Raw genomic sequence first — 21,121 nt, 5'->3', positions numbered from 1 at the left:
TTTTTTTTTTGGAGACAGGTTCTCACTATGTAGCTCACACTGGCTTGGAAATGCATATAACCAAGGCTATTTTGAACTTGTCCTCCTGCCTAGATTTTAGCCTAGCAAATTTACTATTTGATATTTGAGTCTATTTTGCTAGCTAAGAAATACTATATTTACTTTGTATTTATAGTCAAATACCACATACCTATTTAGTGTTTACTGTAAGGCACTTTTATGAGTTTATACTTGAACTGGGGAGATAATACATATGAAAGAGAAGGAAGATAGTTTTATAAAAGTGACAGCATTTATTTGTAGATCAGTTTCTATGATACTGCCCCTTGATTGTCTGCTAAATTTAAATTTTACAGTGTGTAAGTTAAGTGTTGCCCATGTTCAGAAGGTTGGGGAGACAAGTGATAGCTGGGGAATTCACAATGTTTTATTTAGTTAATTATTATTATCATTTTTTTGTCTTTTTGAGACAAGGTCTCCCTGTAGCCTCAGCTGATTTGGAGTTCGCTGTGTAGACCATGTTGGCCTTGAACTCACAGAGATCTGCCTGCCTCTGCTTCCCGAGAAAGTTGTGCAATCTGCGCACCCCCCCCTTTATTAGCTCTGGCTTGCTTAGAACTCACTATATAGACCAAGCTGGTCTGGAACTCATTATATAGACCAGGCTGACCTGGAACTCATGGAGGTCCACCTGCCTTTGCCCCCTGAGTGCTGGGATCAAAGGTGTGCATCAACACACCTGGCTTCATAATACCATAAGACAAACTTTGTTGAATTGTAGAAAATAAGACGTGTTTGGATTGACAGAGAGGCTGAAGAAAATTCATTCTAATGCTTGAGAATCATAAGGATTAAAGTCTTAAAAGTGGAAATGTAGTTGGAGATGGCTCTATCCATGAAGTGTTTGCTGTAAAAATGTGAGGATCTAAGTTTGGATCCCTAGAAACCACATCAGATTTCTGGCCAACTAGTGTGCTTGTAAATCCCTGCACTGGGAAAGGAAAGACAGGAGGATCCCTGGGGCTTGCTAGCCAGCTAGTCTAGCTAGATCAGTGAGCTCCAGGTTCAGTGACAGACCTGGTCTCAGAAAATAAGGCAGGGAGTGATGACACCATTGTTGATCCCTGGCTTGTACAAGCTTGTGTGTACATATGTACATAGATCATACACAAAGACACACAGACTGGAAATAAGTCATAGCCTATGTAGAGACAGATTACCTTGAACAGGTTTGTATTACTAGCAGATAGTAGTTAGGATTGCATTGGAATCTAAGCATGAAGTGATAGTAATAAGGATCTTCACAAGCCGGGCATGGTGGCGCACGCCTTTAAACCCAGCACTTGGGAGGCAGGGGCAGAAGGATCTCTGTGAGTTCAAGGCCAGCCTGGTCTACATAGCGAGTTTCAGGCCAGCTGGGGCTACAGGGACACCCTCTCTCAAAAATACCAAAAAAGAGGATCTTTATTAGTCATGGAGTCTGAAGTCGAGTATGGTGTTACATACGCATAGTTCCAGAAATTGGGAATCTGAGGTAAGGGGATTTTAAGTTTAGCCAGCATGGGCTATATAGTGAGACCCCGTTGAACAAAAAAAAAAAAAAGAAAGAAAGAAAGAGCGAGCCCCTTGGGCCTTAGTGAGAGTATTGGGAAATATAGGCAGGAAGATGGAGAGGTGAAGGCCACCCTGGACTACCTGAGACCCTGCCTCAAAATAGCAGTAGCCCCCTCCCCCAAGTCCTTAGAGTGGCATGAAGGGCCTTTTACAGGATACATCTAACCTCTCTGACCTCTCCCCCCTCTGTTTTCCCTCTTGCTCACACCACTACAGACACTGGTTTTCTTGCCATTCCCCAACATGTCTTCCTACACTCTCTGCACTTGGGCTCTCTCAGTGTAGAGCCCACAGTGTCCACGTGGCTTCTTCCTTCTTCCTTAAGGACTTGACAAATACCACTTTGACTGATCTTCCTTACTCTTCATTTAACTTTCTCTTCCTCTACCCCTCTTTAGTTCAGCTTTTCATCTTTTCCACTGTATTTTTCTAAGATTCTGTATGTTTCACCATTGTTTATCCTGTTTAGAACATGTGCTCCCTGAGAGCAGAATTTTTATCCATTTTGTTCCTTGTTTCATACCCAGGGCTTCAGCGTTATATATCCAGCGTGGAGTATACACATGTATGAGACGTAACTGAGTCATGAGGGAATCAGCCAGAGCTTTCTAGATGACTACAGAGATTTATTTTATTATATGTATTGTGTGTGTCTGTGTGAATGTATGTGCAGATGAGCATGTGTGTCATGGCAGAGGTCAGAAGGCAGTAGAGCCCCTGGAGCTAGAGTTATAAGTGCTTGTGAGATGCTGGACGTGGGTACTGGAAACGGAACTTAGGTCCTCTGGAAAAACAAGTGCCCTTAACCGCTCACTGAGCCATCTCTCCAGCTTGGTTTTGCTCTGCATTCCCTAATGGCAGGATTTTTAAAGAAACTATTGTCTAACCTCAGATATGAAGATTTAGACCTATGTTTCCTTGTAACAGTTGTATAGATTTAACTCTAGCATTCTGGACTTTAATCTGTTTGGGTGTTAGTTTGAGGTGTGGTATGGGCAGGAATTCACTTCATTCTTTTGCATGTAGACATTCCCTTGTCCCAGCACTATTTGAAAAAAATCTTTCTCCATTGAATTTTCTTAGCATACTTTAAAAAAATTAGTTGATTATATGGGAGTTTATTTTTAGATTCTTGATTCTGTTCCACTGGTCTTTCTATCTACGTTTTGTCAGTGTTGATTACTGTTAACTTTATAGTAAATTTGAAAATCAGGAAATGTGAGTCTTTGTTCTTTTTCAAGATTATTTGGTATGGGTAATTTGCAATTGCAAATAAATTTTAGATTAGCTTACAAGTTTCTACAAGAAAGCCAGTTGAGATTTTGATAAATATTGCATTGAATTTATAGATCAATTTTAGGATTATTACCATTTTTCCCACTTATTTATTTTGAGTGGGGGTGGGGTGGTATGCCATGCATACCTGTGGAGGTCAGAGGTCAACTCATGGGGTTGGTTCTCTCACCATGTGAGTTCTGGGGCTGGAGCTCAGGTTATCAGTCTTGGTAGCAAGCACCTTTACCCACTGAGCTTTCTCCCTAATCCTAGTTACCAGTTAATAATAGTTAAGTTTTCCCATTTATGATTATGGGCTGTATTGGCATTTATTTAGTTTTACATTTTTTGTTTTTGTTTTGTTTTAAGACAGGGTTTCACTGTAGAGTGAAAGGCTATGTTGGCCTTGAACTCCTGATTCTCCTGCTTCAGTCTCCCTAGTGTTTAGGGACATAGGTGTGTGCCACCACACCTGATTTTTTTTTAAGTTTAATTTAGTTTATGTGTATGAGTGTTTTGCTTGCATGTATGTAAGTGTATCACATGGGTATAGTGCCCATGGAGACCAGAAGAAGGCATCAGATCCCCTGGAACTTGAGTTAGGAACTGTTGTTAGCTGCCATGTGGGTGTTATGGGAACCCATATGGGAACCAAATCCATGTCCTTGGCAAGAGCAGCGAGTGCTCTTAAAGAGTGAGCCATCTCTCCAGCCCCACCACACCTTATTTTATTCTTCTCTTGTTAAGTTTATTCCCATGTGTTTCATTTATTCATTTATTTATTTAACATTTATTTTGGAGACACAGTCTCACTGTGTAGCCCTGGCTTGTTTGGAATGCTATGTAGACCAGGCTGGCCTCAAACTCACAAAGATCCACCTGCCTCTGCCTCCTGAGTGCTGGGATTAAAGGAGTGTACCATGCTCAGCTTGTTCTTTTTGATACTATTGTAAAAGGAATTCTTGGTTTTGGTTTGATTGATTGTGGGTGTTTTGTTTTGTTTTGTCCTGTTTTGAGTAAGGTCTTCTCTGTAGCCCAGGCTATCCTTGAATTCCAAGTGATCTTTCTGCCTTAGCCCCTTAAGTACTGGGATTATGAGCATAAGCCCTGAGCCTAGCTGGAATTGTTTCCTATATTTCATTTTCAGATTGATCATTGTTGCTGCTCTGGTATAGAAAAAATATTATTTGTTTTTTATATTACTCTTGTATCTTGTAACTGCTCTGACTCATTTCTAGTAGTTTTCTAAATTATTCCTTAGGAGTTTCTGTATACAAGATCATGTTATCTGGTAATAATGGTTTACTTTTTCTCCCCTAAATTGTGTATCTGTTTGTTTGTTAGCTGTTTTGGGTGTTCTTTTTGTTTTTGTTTTTGGGTTTGTTTTTTTTTTGTTTTTTTTTGAGTCGGGTCTCTTGCTGTAGCCCCCAGCTGACCTATAACTCACTTTGTAGACCAGGCTGGCCTCAAATTCATAGATCTGCCTGCCTCTGCCTCTGCCTCTGCATGTGCCCACCACGCCTGGCAACATGTAAATTTTTTAACTATTAGGTTTTTGTCTGGTTTTGGAATCAGACTACTTACTACTGACCTTACTAATGATAATATGAGTGAGGAATAGTTAGCTTGCTCTTTATATATTTTTTAGAAAGCTTTGTGAAGATTTGGTATTATTCTTTAAATGTTTGGTAGAGTTGGCCAATGAAACCATTTGGGTCTAATCTTCTTGTGGATAGTTTTCCATTTCCAATTTAACCTCTCATGTTTATTCAGAGTTTATAGTCCTTCTTGGTTCACGTTAGGTTTGTTTCTTTCTATGAACTTCTCTATTTAATCTAGGTCATCTGATATTTTGGTATTTAGTTATTCATAGTATTGATACTAAGTCCCCACTTTCACTCCTGATTTTAGGAATTTGAGTCTCCTTTTTCTTGGTCAGTCAGACATTTGTTATTGTTGTCATTTGGTCATCTTTTCAAAGAACCAGTTTGGTTTTATTGAGATGACTGAAAATGAGAATATGCCATAATTTACGGGATTAGGTTTAGGTTGTGCCAAGCACTACATAGGGTAGGCAGTTAGAGCCTACGTTAAGGGCAAAGAACCACTTTTTGGTTCATTCTTTCCATCTCAAGTCATTTGTGTGCTTTTGTCCTCAGTCCCTTCCTGAGATTCCACTCATAATTTCAGGTTTTGAGGAGAAAGTAATACAACTTTGTTGTCATTACAGATGCTAGAAGGGAAAAGCAAAATCTCTGTCAATGATTTTCTCATAAAAGCTTCAGCTTTGGCTTGTTTAAAAGTTCCTGAGGCAAATTCTTCTTGGATGGACACAGTTATAAGACAGTAAGTATAAGTGGAGAATGTGAATATTGATCAGTAGTTTCCTTATGTCTGCTAATGTGTAACTAGAAATTCGAGGGGGATTGACATTAATAGGTGAAGCAGTTTGAAACAACGTAAATGACAGATGAGATAGCACTCTAGTTTGTGAAGGTTGCAGATGTTCTGTATGAATTCAGTAAAAGATCAGTGTGAAGATTTGTCTTATGATTTTCACAAAACAATCACAAAAAAATCACTGATTTTCTGCCTAACTTCAGAGGTGATGTTGAAAAGTATTTGAAGGTGTGGTGGCACATAGCTGGCATGGTACTTGGTGTTTCACATTTCATTAAATCCTCAAGACTGCTTTATGAGTTAAGTGTTAATAAGTGTCAGGATTCCTACTCACGAGCCTGCCTTCTAGTATGTAAGCACTTTATATTATTACAATTATCTTTTTCCTTTCTTCTCTATTCTTGTACACTCATAGTATCACTTTTATAACCAGGTGTCTATGTTTGTGGGATTGTCTTCACACATCAGCTGAGCAGTCAGTTTTGTTGTGAAATGCAGCTAGGTGGCCAGTTCCATTGTAACTCTGTGCACCTGGAGAGAGTGTCAGACCTCAGAGATTGGGGACTCAGTCCCACATGGCTGCCCCCCTTTGCAGTGCTTCCTTCAAATATAACCACATTTATTTCTCACCAACTGGTTACAAACTGAGGTTCCTGTAACCCCTTTGACAAGGATAACTCACAGAACTTAGGGAAATACTTGTTTACTGTTTTACTGTAAAGAATATTATAAAGGGTACAGATGAATGAGTTTAAGCTAGCCTGACCTACATACCTGTCTCAACAAATAAAATTTTGAGATGGTACCCAGGTGGATAGGGGCCTCTGATGATCTACTCAAGAAAAAAATTGGAATCCTGCATTAAGTTTCTTCTTAGACACCACTACCTCCTTCCATTTTTCTAAGTTTAAGTGAAGGAGAAGACACATCAAAATGTCAAAAAGTAGAGGGCTGGAGAAATGGGTCAGCAGTTAGGAGCACTGGCTGCTCTTGCAGAGGACTCGGGTTTGGTTTCCAGCATCCACGTGGTAGCTCATGGCCATCTGTAACTCCAGTTCTAGGGGATTTGACATCCTCTTCTGGTGTCTCTGGGCATCACACACAAGTGTACATACATAGCTACATGCAGGCCAAACACTCATGCACATAAAATAAAATAAGATAAATCTTAAAAGATTAAAAAGCAAGGAAGACATTTCTGAACAATAGCTGAAGTTATTTCTAAAAATCTTTTTTATGGTGGTGGTACAGGGATGAGACCAGGATGTTGTGTGTAGGCAGATACTGTTATCACTAAGCTATGTCTTTAGCACCAACAGTGTTTGAATAGCCAAGGTTCCTGTTTTGCTTAACCTGACACTTGTTTGTTTTTCCTATTTTGCAGCTCTGGGGGTGGAACCCAAGGCCTCTCCATCACTGAGGTACATCCTCAGCCCTTCTTCTTGTAATAATCCTTGATGCCATTGAGTTAGATTTCATTTTCTTTTTCAACAGAAATCATGTGGTTGATGTCAGCGTTGCTGTCAGTACTCCTGCAGGACTCATCACTCCTATTGTGTTTAATGCACATATAAAAGGACTGGAGACCATTGCTAACGATGTTGTTTCTTTAGCAACCAAAGCGAGAGAGGGTAAACTGCAGCCTCATGAGTTCCAGGTACCACACTCTTCCAGACCTCTAAGGGAATGTTACTTTCAAGTTCAGCCTCATGCTCTTCTTATATTTTCCATTTTCATTCTGCCATATACTCTACTGGCACTAAGTCTTGAAAATAAAAATTGAGTTGCATGGCAAAGACTGAAAAAAAGGGTATTTTCCAAATTGTGTGAAAAAGCCAGCACAGTTGACTTTGGTTTATATTGTAATGTGTGTTCTACTCAAGACTTCCTTAAAACAGTAAAAGATGATCTTACGGTCTTCTCAGAGAACAGGTGTGATTTTTTTTTATGTTGATAAACAAATGTGATCTGTTTTGACTCTTTTTTCCTTTAGGGTGGAACATTTACAATCTCCAATTTAGGAATGTTTGGAATTAAGAACTTCTCTGCCATTATTAACCCACCTCAGGCATGTATCTTGGCAATTGGTGCTTCAGAGGATAAACTGGTCCCAGCAGATAATGAAAAGGGGTAAGTGCAGAAGTGGAGAAGGAGTTAGAGCTAATTTGTGTTACACTATTGAAATGGCTTTAAGCAGTCAATTAATATAGGATAAAATGCCTAAGATGGCCAAGTGTGGTGGCGCACGCCTTTACCCAGAATTTGGGAGGCAGAGGCAGGCGGATCTCTGTGAGTTCAAGGCCAGCCTGGTCTACATAGTGAGTTCCAGGACAGCTGGGGTTACAGGGAGACCCTGTCTCAAAAAGACGAAAAAAAAAATAAGTGCCTAAGAAAGCAACTTTTACTTGGCTAAATGCAGTGAGTCATATTTGAGATGCAATCTTATTCAAGATTTACTCTAGATGAGAGGTTGGCACACTTTTTCTTAAAGAGTTAGGTAGTAAATATTTTTGGCTTTCTAGGCCATATGGTCTGTTGCAGAGTCCTTCCCATTATAGTATGAGAGCAGCCACAAATGATACATTAATGACTTCTAGAAAAAGCAACCTTATTAAAATAGCAGAATTTGGCCCTTGTACAGTGTATCAGTTCCCAGGCCTATGTTTAGTCTGTTTTGTCATGCTCTCAGTTTGAGCTAAAGATAAAGAGTAGATGGAACCAGGCTTCATGGTGCAGACCTATAGTCCCAGCTACTCTGGAGGCCGAGTCAAAACAATTGCAAGTTCAGAACTTGCCTGGACTATGTGGGAAGTTCAAGACCAGCCTGGTCAACTTAGCAAGACATTGTCTCAGAAATTTAAAAATAATTAATTTTTATCGAGGCCTGGAGATATCACTCAGTAGTAAAGCATTTGTCTAGCATATGAGAGGCCCCTAAATTCAACCCCCAGAACGAACGGTTGAACAAATGGAAAATTACCTGGGCAGCATTTTAAGGCAGGTTTCAGCCTAAGGGTAGTTATTGTTTAAAGTTCATCAGTTCCTCTCAGAAGACCTAATAACGATTTTACTTTTCCTAGATTTGATGTGGCTAGCATGATGTCTGTTACACTCAGCTGTGATCATCGAGTTGTGGATGGAGCAGTTGGAGCCCAGTGGCTTGCTGAGTTCAAAAAGTACCTTGAAAGGCCCGTTACTATGCTGTTATAATTAACCCAGGAACTTCTAGACTCTGGTCACACTGATTCATTCTTATATTTATATGTTATTAAACAGATGGTTCTTTTAAAGTTTCGCTAGTTATTTTTATTGAGTCTTTCCAGATAAGTTATTTGTAATAGGCATTACTAAATCTTTTTAAAATGCCAGTTGCACCCAATTAGTAATTAAACACCAGGTATTAAGCTGTACTCCTAGTGAAGGGACATGTGGCCTAGTTCTTGGGAGACAAGTACTTCCTGGAGATACAGGACAGGCAGAATTGTGGTTCCCCACAGACAGGTATATAAAACTTACCTGGATGAAACCTTACAGTTCAAAGTTTAGTTGCTTAAAATTACTTAGCTATGAGGGAAAAAGAAGTCTTGAAAATTATGGAAAGGTTTTGAACTGAAGCTTTATTTTGGAATCTAACCCTAAACTTTTATATGATCTTGGTTTATCATACGTGATAATTTAGAGCCTCAAGGAAAATAAGTGAAACTTTAAAAGTCAACATTTTCTTAGACCTCTTCAACCAACTGTTATTTTTATATGAATCTCTAAATAAAATTGTTTTCCCCTGTTAAGATAAAGATATAAACCAGCTTCTTGGTATAAATGAGAATTTATGTATTTATTTATAAACAATTTCAGTGTATAATTCTGAGAATTCTACAATTATCTTCAAATAAAAACATTCTTATTAAATTTAACAAAAATTATAGGAGTAGAACTTCTAAGGTTTACTGAATGTTAATTGCAGATGAACCTAATCAGGATTTATTACTCAACTGGAGGACTTTATGGATTACCTATGGAATGTATATGGGAGAGGTGTACATATGTAATATATGGTTATTAGACTTGTATATGTGCCAAAGTCCATTTGTCACCAAATCTTGTCTAAAAAGAAATGGGGAAGAGGTATGTTAGTGAACAGTTTGCAGTGCTAAAAATGGTACCCACCCTGGGCACCTGGTCCTGTAGTCTCAGCTGCTCAGGAGGCTGAGGAAGAAGGGTTGGGGGACAATACAAATACACCAAGACTGTCTAGAAAACAAACAAAAAATGATGCCCAAAACATGGTACTTTTTGATAGGAGAAAGTAAAAAGTGTTAAGTCTACATTCAAGAGTATTCTGTCCTCTCACGTATCAAGACAGCCCAAATATCCTGTCAGAGAGAAAAGCTTAAATTGGTGTCTTCCCTTACCAGCCTGAATGCTGTTTTCATTTTATTATATTTTGCCTTTCTTTGGGATTGAAGGAAATGATGTTCAGGATAATAAATCAGGATAATAAAAATGAGTTGGGAACATGATCACAATTCCAGACTTTCTGTTAAGTGATGTGGTTTAATAAATGTTTGGAATTGTTTATGATTTTAAAATAAACCTGTCTAGTGCTTCCCTGTATATGTAATATGTGGAACCATCCTTGAAAATTGCTTTTAAGTGTTTCAGTGTTGAGTCTGTTTCTAGATATTCATTTATCACATGGTGCACGAGTGACACTCCATATATTCCACGAACATTCAACTTGTTATGAAAACAATTCAGTACAGTAATCTGATTCTTCAGGAATGGGTAATTTAAGGTTGCACTGAAGATTGTACAAAAAGAACAAGCTTATCACAAAGGGACCTTCATTAGCATGAGCCAAATCTGGTTCCAACATGTGAAACTTGACATTTAATTCATTCTTTGCTAATGCTCTATTGTTCCCTTGAAAGACAAATAAAAGGTTGCCATCTAACTAAAGTTCTCTGAATTAAGAGTTCATCTTACCTATAATCTAAATCTGGGTTCAATATATTTCTCTTTCAATAACTGAGAGAAGTTAGAAGTAGTGTTTTGGTTCAAGAAAGACTTCAAAATTTAAACATTTTCAGTGTATCTCTTACTAAATTTTTGATTAGTAATTTTTTTTCACATTAAATAATTACTGTCCAGTGTCAGCTGTATACTTATAAGCTCCCAAGACAGGTCAAAAGTGTCATCTATTTATCTTGCAAATGAGTGAAGTCCTGAGGCTATAATCTAACACTTTATGCTCAGGGGTTACTATGTCACCCCATGGTGAAATGCCACTTACTGCTAAAATGGAAATTGTGATCTGGCTCTGTTAGATAATTTGCTCCCAATTCTGAGGTTTGCGAGTCAAAGTTAAGCTATGCCAAGGCATGAGGTAGAAGAGAAGCAGACAGTGTGAGAGACAGGAGGACACTGCAGGCAGTGCTCGTCACCTAGCCAGGAAAGAGTCCTGGAATACATGGGGAAATTGTAAACACTACCAGCAAGTGGTCTGAAACCAAGTTTGTAGAAGAGCCTGCTCTAATCATTCAGGGAAAAACTTGGTAAATTAAGTTCTTGTTTAAGCTCATCTACATTTCATTGTTATTATTATCACCCTTCCTGGGTAATACTTGGCTTTCACAGAGAGGGAGAAAGTGTGGATTTGTTAAAATTCATTAAAATTCATTGAGAATATTTTAGAAAATAAGTAGAATATAAATTTAACATGGGTCTTTTTAAAATTATATATTTAAAAATACTTTTTAATTTTATGTATATGAGTGTATTGCTTGCGTGTATGTACATGCACTCATCCCCTGGAACTGGAGTGAGTTATGGACGGTTGTTAGCTAGGAACATTGAGCTGGGAACCAAACCCAGGTCTTCTACAAGAATAGCCAGCGCTCTTAACCTCTGAGTCATCTCTCCAGCCCCTAAAATTATATTGAGACAGGATCTCGCTATGTAGCTCTGGCTGGTCTAGCACTTACTGTGTAGACAAGGTTGCCCTCAAAGTCAGAGATCTGCCTACCTCTACCTTCTGAGTTCTGGGATTCAAGGTGTGTATCACCACATCTGACCTTAATTTATTTTTAAATTTTGTGAGTACAGGCATGGAGGTTAGGGGACAGCTTTCAGGAATCAGTTCTTCCGCAGTGAACTATGGGGTGAACTTGGGGAGTAAATCTTCCTCTGGTGCTGAGGGAAGGACCTTGGGACCCGATGGGTTTTTGGTCTGGACTTTCTTCAGGGGAAGCAAAGTGGCTGGCCCCTTAGGCCCCAATGGCAGGGGCGGCAGTAAGGGGCACAGCCAGTCGGGGTGGGGGGGGCAGCAACCAGATATTTCCAACCTAGGATGTATGGGATTTGGTTAGGGTGCCCCGGTTCCCTGAAGATAACTTCTTGAACCCTGTAGATGAGGGGCAGGTTAAAGGACCCTTCAGGCGGTCATTCAACTTCAAAAGAGGGCCATTTGATGGTGCAGAGGATTTGGAGGTGGGTCGGCTTGACACGGAGTCCAGACACGTTTGAAACTGGTCGTTTGTAGTCCTGAAAATGACTAGGAACTAGATCAAGGGGAGCTGAAGATGAGACTTTCTGGCCCATCTGGGATAAGCTTCAAGAAAAAAGAATATAAGGAGAGGGATGAGAATGAGAAGTAGGGTGGAAAGTTGATAGACAAGGCGGAGCTCTGAGCAGAGGGTGAGGACAGTATGAGATGGCAGTTCCCTAGAGGGAGAAATGAGAATCTTGCAGTGCGTGGGGTCAGCCGAGAAGGCTGCCCCTGTTCCTGTCCCAAAAAGATTTGGCCAGCCCAGATTCCACGTCCGACTGTGCCAAGACTCTGGGTCGGCCCCACCTGGATTCCATGTCAGACTGGAGCACGACCCCTCAACAGAAGAGGAGTCAGGGCGTCCCCCATTCTCCTCCAGCTCTGACATCAATAGTGTGTCCGTCTGATCTCCGTTGAGCCCCAGGATGTCTGGACTACCAAAGAGAGGAGAGGAGAGGGGAGGGGAGGGGAGGGGAGGGGAGAGGGAGAGAGAGAGAGAGAATTTACCAAGGCCAGCTCTGGTGGTACTTCCGTGGGTCTGGGGTCTCTATTCTCGAATCCCGGACGAACCCCCACAACGTTAGGGTTCGAGAATCGAGAATAATTCCCACAGGTACCCAAAAAGATGAAAAGATTATACAAAAAGTTTATTCAAGAATTTAAAGTAAAAAAAGGACAACCACCAAATGGTGGCTAGCCAGGCACAGACTTCATGAGCCAAAGATGGAGTCTGGCCCCGAACAATAGCAGGCAGGAGCTTTTATTGGGGCACTCCACAGAAACCTGCACGTGCCAAGCATCTTTTTAAAATAATTGGATGTCCCCATATCCTGTGTACGGGGAGTCTTGATTGCTAGGGGCTGTCTTCAGGGCATTGGAATGTGCTAATATCTTTTAGAGTCAGAAGTCTTTGTTCATACCGTATAAGGCTTTTACATATACAATATGCCTGAGCTTGCTCTGGGCTTGTCTAAAGAAGCTAGCCAAAATGGAGCCAGAGCATTCTGGCTCTTCAAACTCAGGTGATTAGGTTTGCACAGCTTGAGTACAAACACAAAGTAACTTAAGTAGCACCTCTGTGTTGAAGGCAAAAGTAGAGATTGGTTCAGGACTGGCAAGATGGTGCACTGGGTAAGGTGCTTGGTGCCAAGCCTGAGTTTCATTGCTGGGACCCAAATGATAGGAGAGGATGTTCTCTGATCCTCACAGATTGCTGTGTGGCATATGTGCATGTGGGAGCATATGCACACTAAATACATGTAAAAAAATGTAAAATAAAATGATAGGTAGAGCTTTGTATGCTTGGGTAGGGTAGTTTTGTATGATTGGGTAGGGGTATTTTCTAGGAAGTGTGTTTTGGCTGTTACTGGTGAAGGCAACCAGGTGTATTGGAGGATGAGACTATAATCAGGTTTATTAATTTTAGAACATCATAACACTTGAGAATGTTTTCAGCAGGTAAGTGATCCCTTTGCTAGTAGAATTTGAGTCCAGACAGACTTAAGAAAATGACATTTGCTTTCTCTCTGTACATAACAGGGCTGGAGTATGGCTGAGTGGGTAGAGTGCTGCTAGCCTAGCATCCATGAGGCTCTGGGTTCAATCCAGAAAAGGCAAAGGGATGTTTAGTTTGATTTGTCTGTTGCTAACTTTATATATGGTATAGTTGGTACTTTTTTATTTGACAGCTTAGAAGAGATGAATGGAAGATCAAAAGTACATCACTTTATCTTATAGAAGTACTTGCTCAAAGTCATTTTTTTTTCTGTTTAGGAATAAATATATGTTGCCTGTCTTGTGCAATAATATTCAAATACTCTGTCATATCCAACCCATAGGCAAGTCCTTTTTTGATACTCAGGTCTGGCTGGTAGCTGGAAGAACTGCTTTTGTTGACATACAGAAGCACAGACTTGAATATTATTATGTTTGGCCCCGTATTTTGCTGGAAGATGCTTTCTGCCACAGCCTATCCTGGTGATAAGAAACTTTGTTTTCTCTTTATCTAAAAATTTACAAGAATTTTTTTTTTTGCCTTTTGTGACAGGGTCTCCTTGTAGGCCCAGCTGGCTTGGAACTCACTAAGTAGTCCAGGCTGGCCTTGATCAGTTTTCTACCTGTCTCTGCCTCCCAAATGCTGGAATTAAAGGCATGCACCATCATGTCTGGCCTAAGAAATCCTTTTTTTTTTTTTTTTTTAAATTTTAAAGCAGTAAACCAAGAGCTCCTGTTGCTTGGAAACAATTGGAATTTTCCAGCATGAATTTTTATTTAAGATAGCTACAAACATCTTTAAAACAGGTGGCTCATGGCTGCTGTATTTTAAGTTTCTGGCTGATGCAAAGTTTATTTATTTATTTATTTATTCATTATTATTAATATTATTTTGGTCTTTCTGAGACAGGGTCTCCCTGTAGCCCCAGCTGGTCACTAGGTAGACCAGGCTGGCCTCAAACTCACAGAGACATGCCTGCCTCTGTGCCTATAGATGTGTGTATCTGTGCCTCTCAGTGCAGGTGTCTATGGAGGCCAGAAGGTGTCAGATCCCCTTGAGCAGGAGTTAGGGATGGTTGTGAGCTACCCAAAGTGGGTTCTGGGAACAGAGCTGGTTCCTCTGTAAAAGCAGTATATACTCTTAACTACTGAGCCATCTCTCCAGTCCTGCAAAATTATTTGAGTAAAGCAAAATAAATTAAAAATAGATATATCCCTATAATCCAAGCATTTAGGAGGTAGATCAGTAGTTCAAGATCATCCTCAGGTATGTAGCAAACTTAGGCCAGACCCTACCCCCAAAATTAAAAACTGCTGGGTGTGGTGGTGCACACATTTAATCCCAGTGGGAGGCAGAGGCTTGTGGATCTCTGTGAAATAGAGGCCACCCTGGAATTATACATAGTGAATTCCAGGCCACCTGGTGCTACAGGGAGACTGTAACTCAAACAAAAACAACAAAAATTAAAATCTATGAGGTGAAAGGAAAATCTCATTCCATCAAAAAGAACTCTTTAGAAAACACAGATAAACCACTTTCTGCCCATAATGTCCTATAATTCACATGAGTTGTAGTAATGAAAACCCCAAATGAAACTGTTTTATACCAGTGGCATTGTAATGATTAATACAGATTTATCTTTGACAAATTTTGCTGTAGTCATTTCTGTGTCAACAGATTCTGGAAGATTCAGGTATAACCGGTACTTCTCAGAGACTTCAATCAGTAAATCAACCTATGAAGAATAAACAAACTTTTAAAGCATGAAAAATATTTCTTAAAGTTTATGCTCTTAGACTACTATGTTCATTCTCGCATGAAGAAGACTAGTTATTATCAAGTGACTTACAGTGAACAATAAATGTCTCTTGCAAGTTCTTGAGATAGTGGTTTTTCTTGTTCAGCATATCAAATGTTAACTGATAATGGTACTGGAAATACAGTGTTACATGGTATTGTCTTTGGTGCTTACTATCAAATGGTGGAAATGTACTGGGGCCTGAGAAGCAGTCATCTATGCTTTATGGTGGTAAACCCTTAGTGAAGCTAGCTTGATAACTTGGGAGGCAAACAAAGTGCTCAGCTGATGTGTGGCTTTAGGTCAAGAAGTGAGCCTGTGTGCTGCTACTGGGTACATTTCACAAGGTACTACAAGAAAAGTGCAGACAATAGTATATAGAGCCCCTAGATTCCAACACTTAAAGGCTGAACAATGGCACTAATTCAGAAAAGGATAAAACTAAGAAATTGCTTTTATCAACAAAGGCTGATTAAGTGCCACTTGTTAAAACCTCTGAGTGGACTAAGGTGGATTTCAGTAAAGCCCCTGTTTAGCTAAGATGACAGCAATTATGTTAGAGATGAAGATGCCATGATGAAACATTATTTTATATACCAACCTAGAAATTAAAAGTTTAGAGATAGGCCAAGTCTTTGACTAGAAACTGGGCTAAAAGGAACGGCTTCAAATTTTAAACCACTTGGGCCCTCAACATTCCATAAGCTGGGATCTGCAGAGAAAGACTCTTGAGTACAGAAGAATGGCATATTCTACAATAACCATTTAGATGTGGCCAATGTGGATGCTGAAAGAGGAACAGCTTCCCCCCAAATGGAACTGAAAGTCATGACAGAACTGGAGTGGGGAGGTAGGTGGTCAAGACCTCAAGGGCTGGAAACAAGATGCTTCAGCTCCATGCAGGGGCTTTCACAGGGTTTGCATACTACAGTGTCTGCTCCCCAGGAGCTGCAGTGTGCCTCAGGCTTTTGACCATTTCTGAAGTGAGACTATACATGTTTTTTCTCTCACTTTATGATGGAGTTGACAAAATAGATCACTTGTCTTCCCATGTCATTACATACATCTCGCCATGTGACTCTGGAATTCTCTGAAAATATAGTTCCCAGTATAGTACCCAGACCTGCTGATGTGTTTTTTTTTTGGGGGGGGGTTGAGACAGGGTCTCCCTGTAGCCCCAGCTTGCCTGGAACTCACTATGTAGACCAGGCTGGCCTCGAACTCAGATCAGCCTGCCTCTGCTTCCCAAGTGCTGGGATTAAAGGCATGTGCCACCATGCCCACCTCAAATGAAGTTAAATTTTGCCTTGTGATACACTCTGGTCAATGGACTGCAAGTAGAAGTGATAACATACTATGTATACATGGGACTTTTAGGTCTGTTACTTGGGCTGGCCATTTCTGTTTCACTCTGCCGTGAGAATGGTATCTCTTAGATTTTGGAAATTACTGCTTCACCTGGGTCTCAAAATGTACAAAGTTCATGGATCAGAGCAGGCCTGGCTGAGATGCACCCTGAGCAAATTACCATAAGACTCTGAAATTTAGGAGTTTATTCCTACTATAGCATAATACAGATAAAAATTTACTAGACAGCTGCCTCTATCTGAAGGTTCCACATCTGTGAATCCAACCTACTTTGGATTGGAAATGTTGTTAGGCTTACAATGGTTGCATCTATACTGAACATGTATCAGATTATTTTCCTCACATTATTCCCTAAATGATGCAGTCAAATAGCTTGGCACTCTTTGGATATTAACTGTTTCCCAAAGCTCTATGTGGGTCCCCCCCCACAAATGGAAATGGCACTGGGGGGTGGCAGCCCCTTAAGGAGGTGGGATTTAGTGGGAAGTCTCTAGGTCATTGGGGGTGTATCCCTGAAGTGGATTGTAGGACCCTGGTCTCCACAGCCATGAGTAATGAATGGCTTTGCTACAATCAGTATGATGTAGTACCTTGACACAGGCCTAAAAACAGCTACTGGAATGAGTACTGGACTCTGAACCCCTAACAAAACTTTTCTAAGTTATCTTGGGTGTCTGTTGTAGTTATGAAAAGTTGATGAACACACAGCTATTTACATAGCACTTGCATTGTGTTCAACATTAGAAGTCATCTGAAGTATATGGTAGGAACTACATGTTATTTGCAAATAATAAAAGATTGGGCATCCATGGAATTTCCTATCTGCAGGATCTCCTGGACCACCCCCCCCCATACCAAAGGGCCAAAGGACTACTATATTATCTGTTCAGCTTACCTCAGAAACACTAAGATCACAGAGGGAGACTGAGTTAATTCCAGGTAATTCAACTTTCAATTCAATTTTCAGAGGTTTCTCATGCTGATCCTTTACAACTTTTAATTGGTAGGCTGGTTTCTTCACTTCCACGTGGATTTCCGTACTAGAAATCTCTTCTATAAGACATTGTGCTTTGCCTGAAACGTTTTTTTTTGGCAACAGCAGTTGAGGAATGTGACTTGGTTGGCTCACAGTACTGCACCTTGTCTTTTCAAGAGCATGTTCTTTATGGGGGAAAGAAGAGGAGGAGAGACAAAATGCATCAAACTGCTGCTGTAAGGCATGTAGTGTTCGCTGAGATGGTAAAACTGCAACTAAATTGGTTTGGAAATATTAACCCCTACAAAATCTTAAGAGTCTGGGATGTAGCTCAGTAGTAGAATGTTCACCTAATGTGTGAAGCTCTGGGTTGGATTTGATTCCCAGCACAGCAAAATGAAGAGAAAAAGCAAAAAACAACAACAACAACAAACAAACAAACAAAAAAAACAAAACCCAAAACCAACCTCAAGCCAAGCCGAGTAATTTGCTTGGAAAATCTGCGGATTTTGAAATCTTTTGGATACTTTAATATTTCTCATAGCTATACATTTTTCTGAAGTTTCTCATTCTTTTATTCTAAACCGAGCACCGCCAGCCAGCCAGGCGGAGCTCAGGTTCTGGTTTGAAAAACGTACAGATTTCAAAGGAGTGAAATCAGTTTATTTCCAATTTACATTAATCAACTTACCTGTTTTCATTTTCTCGTTTAAGTCTGTGACGTTATTGTGGATGCCCATCAGATTATCTTTCATTCTTTGAAGGCTTCCTTTTATTCTAAATTTGGTAACATGGTAAGAATGTGAAAGAGTGACCCCAAGTCGCTCCTCAATGCATTGCATGGCCATCTTTATTAATTGATCTTTGATCTTTTGATCTTTTTCTGCTGCTTGTAGAATACCAGGATTGTAGGCAACATCAATGACTGTATAAGCATCTGTGTGGAATTCAGAAGGTTTGCTGTCAAAACAGCTTCTTTTGCCAGTGATTCTTGTCAGGCAATGTACTAACCCATATTATTAAAGTTAGAAGATACAAATCCTATTCCTGTATTTTTAGAGCAATCACAATGGCACTATCAACACTAGGACATTGGTTGGCATTTCTATGTGGGTAAAAAGCAGCTCATTATTAGAAAAAGCATAAAGTCTGCATAAACCACACCAATTTGTCATTAATTATGTTCCCACCAAATGCAATATTTTGCTTAAAATGCTTTTACCAAGTAAAATTTGGTCTATGAGTATGCCCCTTAAAAAATTAAAAGGTGAGGCTTGGCGTAGTGGCACATGTCTTTAATCCCAGCACTTGGAAGGCAGAGGCAGGTGGACCTCTGTGAGGTCAAGGCCAGCCTGGTCTACATAAGGAGTTATAGGCCAGCCAGGGCTACAGGAAGACTGTCTCAAAAGGATTGAAAAAGAAAAATTAAAAGGTGCTGGGGCTGGAGAGATGGCTCAGCAGTTAAGAGCAATGGCTGCTTTTGCAAAGGACTCTGGTTCACTTTATAGCACTCACATAGCAGCTAACAACTATCTTATTACAATTCCAGTTCCAGGGGATCTGACCCCCTCTTCTGGCCTCCACAGGCACTGCATGCATGTGCACTTACACATGCAAGCAAACATATGTGAAATAGTAAGAAATTTTAAAAAAATGGTTTGGAGAGATGGCTTAGCAGTTAAGAGTACTGGCTGCTCTTGCAGAAGACCTGGGTATGAATCCCAGGAACTACATGGCAGCTAACAACTGTCCATAACTCCAGTTCCAGGGGATCTGATGCCCTCTTCTGTCCTTCATGGGCACTGCACAACCCAGGTGCTCCTACATACAAGCAAGCATAACACCCACACACACAAAATAAAAATAAAAAATTTCACAAAATTAAAGGTGTTTCCTTTCCTTTAATTCTTTGTACCTGATGCTTGAGAGAAATCCTGTGGTCTGCCAACACTTATAGGTACAGGATGAGTAGTTGACTGGGGGGCAGGGATCCTTTCCCACTGACATAAGTTGATAAAAATTGTTTTTTCTTTTGGTTTCTAGAAAATGGATAATTTTGATATTACAAAACCTAGTTTTTAGAATGAAATTTGAAGATATCCTATAGGCGATTCACTTTTTTCCCCCCAGGCCCTCACGCATGCTAGGCAAGTGCTCTACTACTGAACTGTATCTCCAGATAGAGGGAGAATTTTAGTCACTGCTCACTGGATACCTTGAAATCCTACAAATATTTTAAGCAGATTATTTGGCCTGACTTTTGTTGTGCCAGGAATCAAATCCAACCCAGAGCCCCACATGCTAGGCAAGCATTCTACCACTGAGCTATATTTTTGTTTTCTGATTACATTTTTGTTTTGATTTCCACAAAGCTGTTCGTTTTTCATTATAAATCCAACTACTGCCCTTTTCTAGGGGAACTTGGCAGAAGGGGGAACTGAAGTAAGCAGTTGTCTATGTGCTTTTCACCTATTTCATCACTTCATTATTTATCTAACAAGAAAATCTCCAACTCCACGAGTCTCATTAAATCATTGCCTAAGGGCCAGTGAGGGGGCTCAGTGGGTTATGACTTCTGTCTCCAATCCTGACGACCTGAGTTCTATACCGAGGTTCCACATGATGGAAGGAGAGGACCAACTGCCCAAACTTGTCCTCTAACCTTCACATGTACATTCTGGCATGTGTGCACACAGACCACTACATAGAATAATGAAAGAAATATTTGTACACGTTTGATTGCCTGGTAGACTGGTATATGTGTAGTGCTCATGAAGGCCAGAAGAGGGCGACAGAGCCGTCATATGGGTTCTGGAACTTGAGCCTGGGGACCGACTGCAAGTGGTCTTAACCACCTGAGCCACATCCTTAGCTCAAGAAAGAAAAATTTTCCATTTGGCACAAAAAAATGGCTTGGTTGGAGATTTCCAAAATATTAAGTATGAATTTCCTGTTCTTACTCCTTTGACAAAATCTTCCACACCGTTTCATTCTCTGTTTTCTTGTGTTAACGCAGCAGTAGCAAAGATAAGGTGTTCTCTGGTTACTCTAGGATAATTTTATTCAAAACCTCTCCATCCCTTGCACCAGCTTTACGTACCAGGATCTTTGTCTCTACACAGAGATATGGTTTTGGCTTAACACAGAGCTGTTTTCCATCTTTCAGTTCCTGCTGAATGAAGTTCTTGTAGCGCTCAGGATCGCTTTCAGCCAAATCATCTAGGAGGTTCCAGAACTGAGAAATCTTCGTGAGAAGACCCTTTGAGGATGCCTTCATGATCGATGATGAGACAGGAAATAAGGCCTGTGGAAAGACAGGAAATAAGGCTAAAAAATCTGTGTAACTATTGACTATTTCCTCTTTCAGAGAAGGATGGACAGTTCTAAAACTGTTGTAGTGAAGTCACCAACTATCCTTCGTTCTTATAGCTAAAAGATTGTGGATCAGCGCTGCTTTATCTTTTCCTTATTTTGTAGCCTATAGCTATTAGCACGTCCTAAATTCTCAAGCTGCCTCTCACATAAGTCTGCACCCCTATGTGAACCTTCACAAAGCCTGTGGGAGCAAAACAGTCTTTTTAGGCATAATTTTTCCAGTAATCTTGTTCCAATACTTGGATCTTGGCTGACTTGGTGTCTCCCTGTCCT

The 21,121-nt window shown here is 40.2% G+C and overlaps 2 protein-coding genes across 2 annotated transcripts in view; one reads left to right on the top strand and one right to left on the bottom strand.

Moving 5' to 3' along the window:
* Dlat (dihydrolipoamide S-acetyltransferase) overlaps window positions 1-10,095 on the top strand; it is a 29,079-nt gene extending 18,984 nt beyond the window's left edge. The window contains exons 11-14 of the mRNA XM_008832789.3: window positions 5,120-5,235; window positions 6,784-6,946; window positions 7,283-7,419; window positions 8,370-10,095. Of these exons, the coding sequence (XP_008831011.1) occupies window positions 5,120-5,235; window positions 6,784-6,946; window positions 7,283-7,419; window positions 8,370-8,499 (546 nt within the window). The 3' untranslated portion in view covers window positions 8,500-10,095. The remainder of the gene's footprint in view (window positions 1-5,119; window positions 5,236-6,783; window positions 6,947-7,282; window positions 7,420-8,369) is intronic.
* A 4,832-nt stretch (window positions 10,096-14,927) lies between these two features.
* The window catches only part of Pih1d2 (PIH1 domain containing 2), a 7,298-nt gene continuing 1,104 nt past the window's right edge, over window positions 14,928-21,121 (bottom strand). The window contains exons 2-6 of the mRNA XM_008832788.3: window positions 20,574-20,777; window positions 19,389-19,512; window positions 18,165-18,410; window positions 17,393-17,658; window positions 14,928-15,066 (exon numbers count right to left, since the gene is read on the bottom strand). Of these exons, the coding sequence (XP_008831010.1) occupies window positions 14,932-15,066; window positions 17,393-17,658; window positions 18,165-18,410; window positions 19,389-19,512; window positions 20,574-20,750 (948 nt within the window). The 5' untranslated portion in view covers window positions 20,751-20,777 and the 3' untranslated portion in view covers window positions 14,928-14,931. The remainder of the gene's footprint in view (window positions 15,067-17,392; window positions 17,659-18,164; window positions 18,411-19,388; window positions 19,513-20,573; window positions 20,778-21,121) is intronic.

Source organism: Nannospalax galili, unplaced genomic scaffold, assembly GCF_000622305.1.
Source record: "Nannospalax galili isolate Female #2095 unplaced genomic scaffold, S.galili_v1.0 scaffold335, whole genome shotgun sequence".
NCBI lineage: Eukaryota > Metazoa > Chordata > Mammalia > Rodentia > Spalacidae > Nannospalax > Nannospalax galili.
This window is presented reverse-complemented; position numbering and strand designations above follow the sequence as displayed.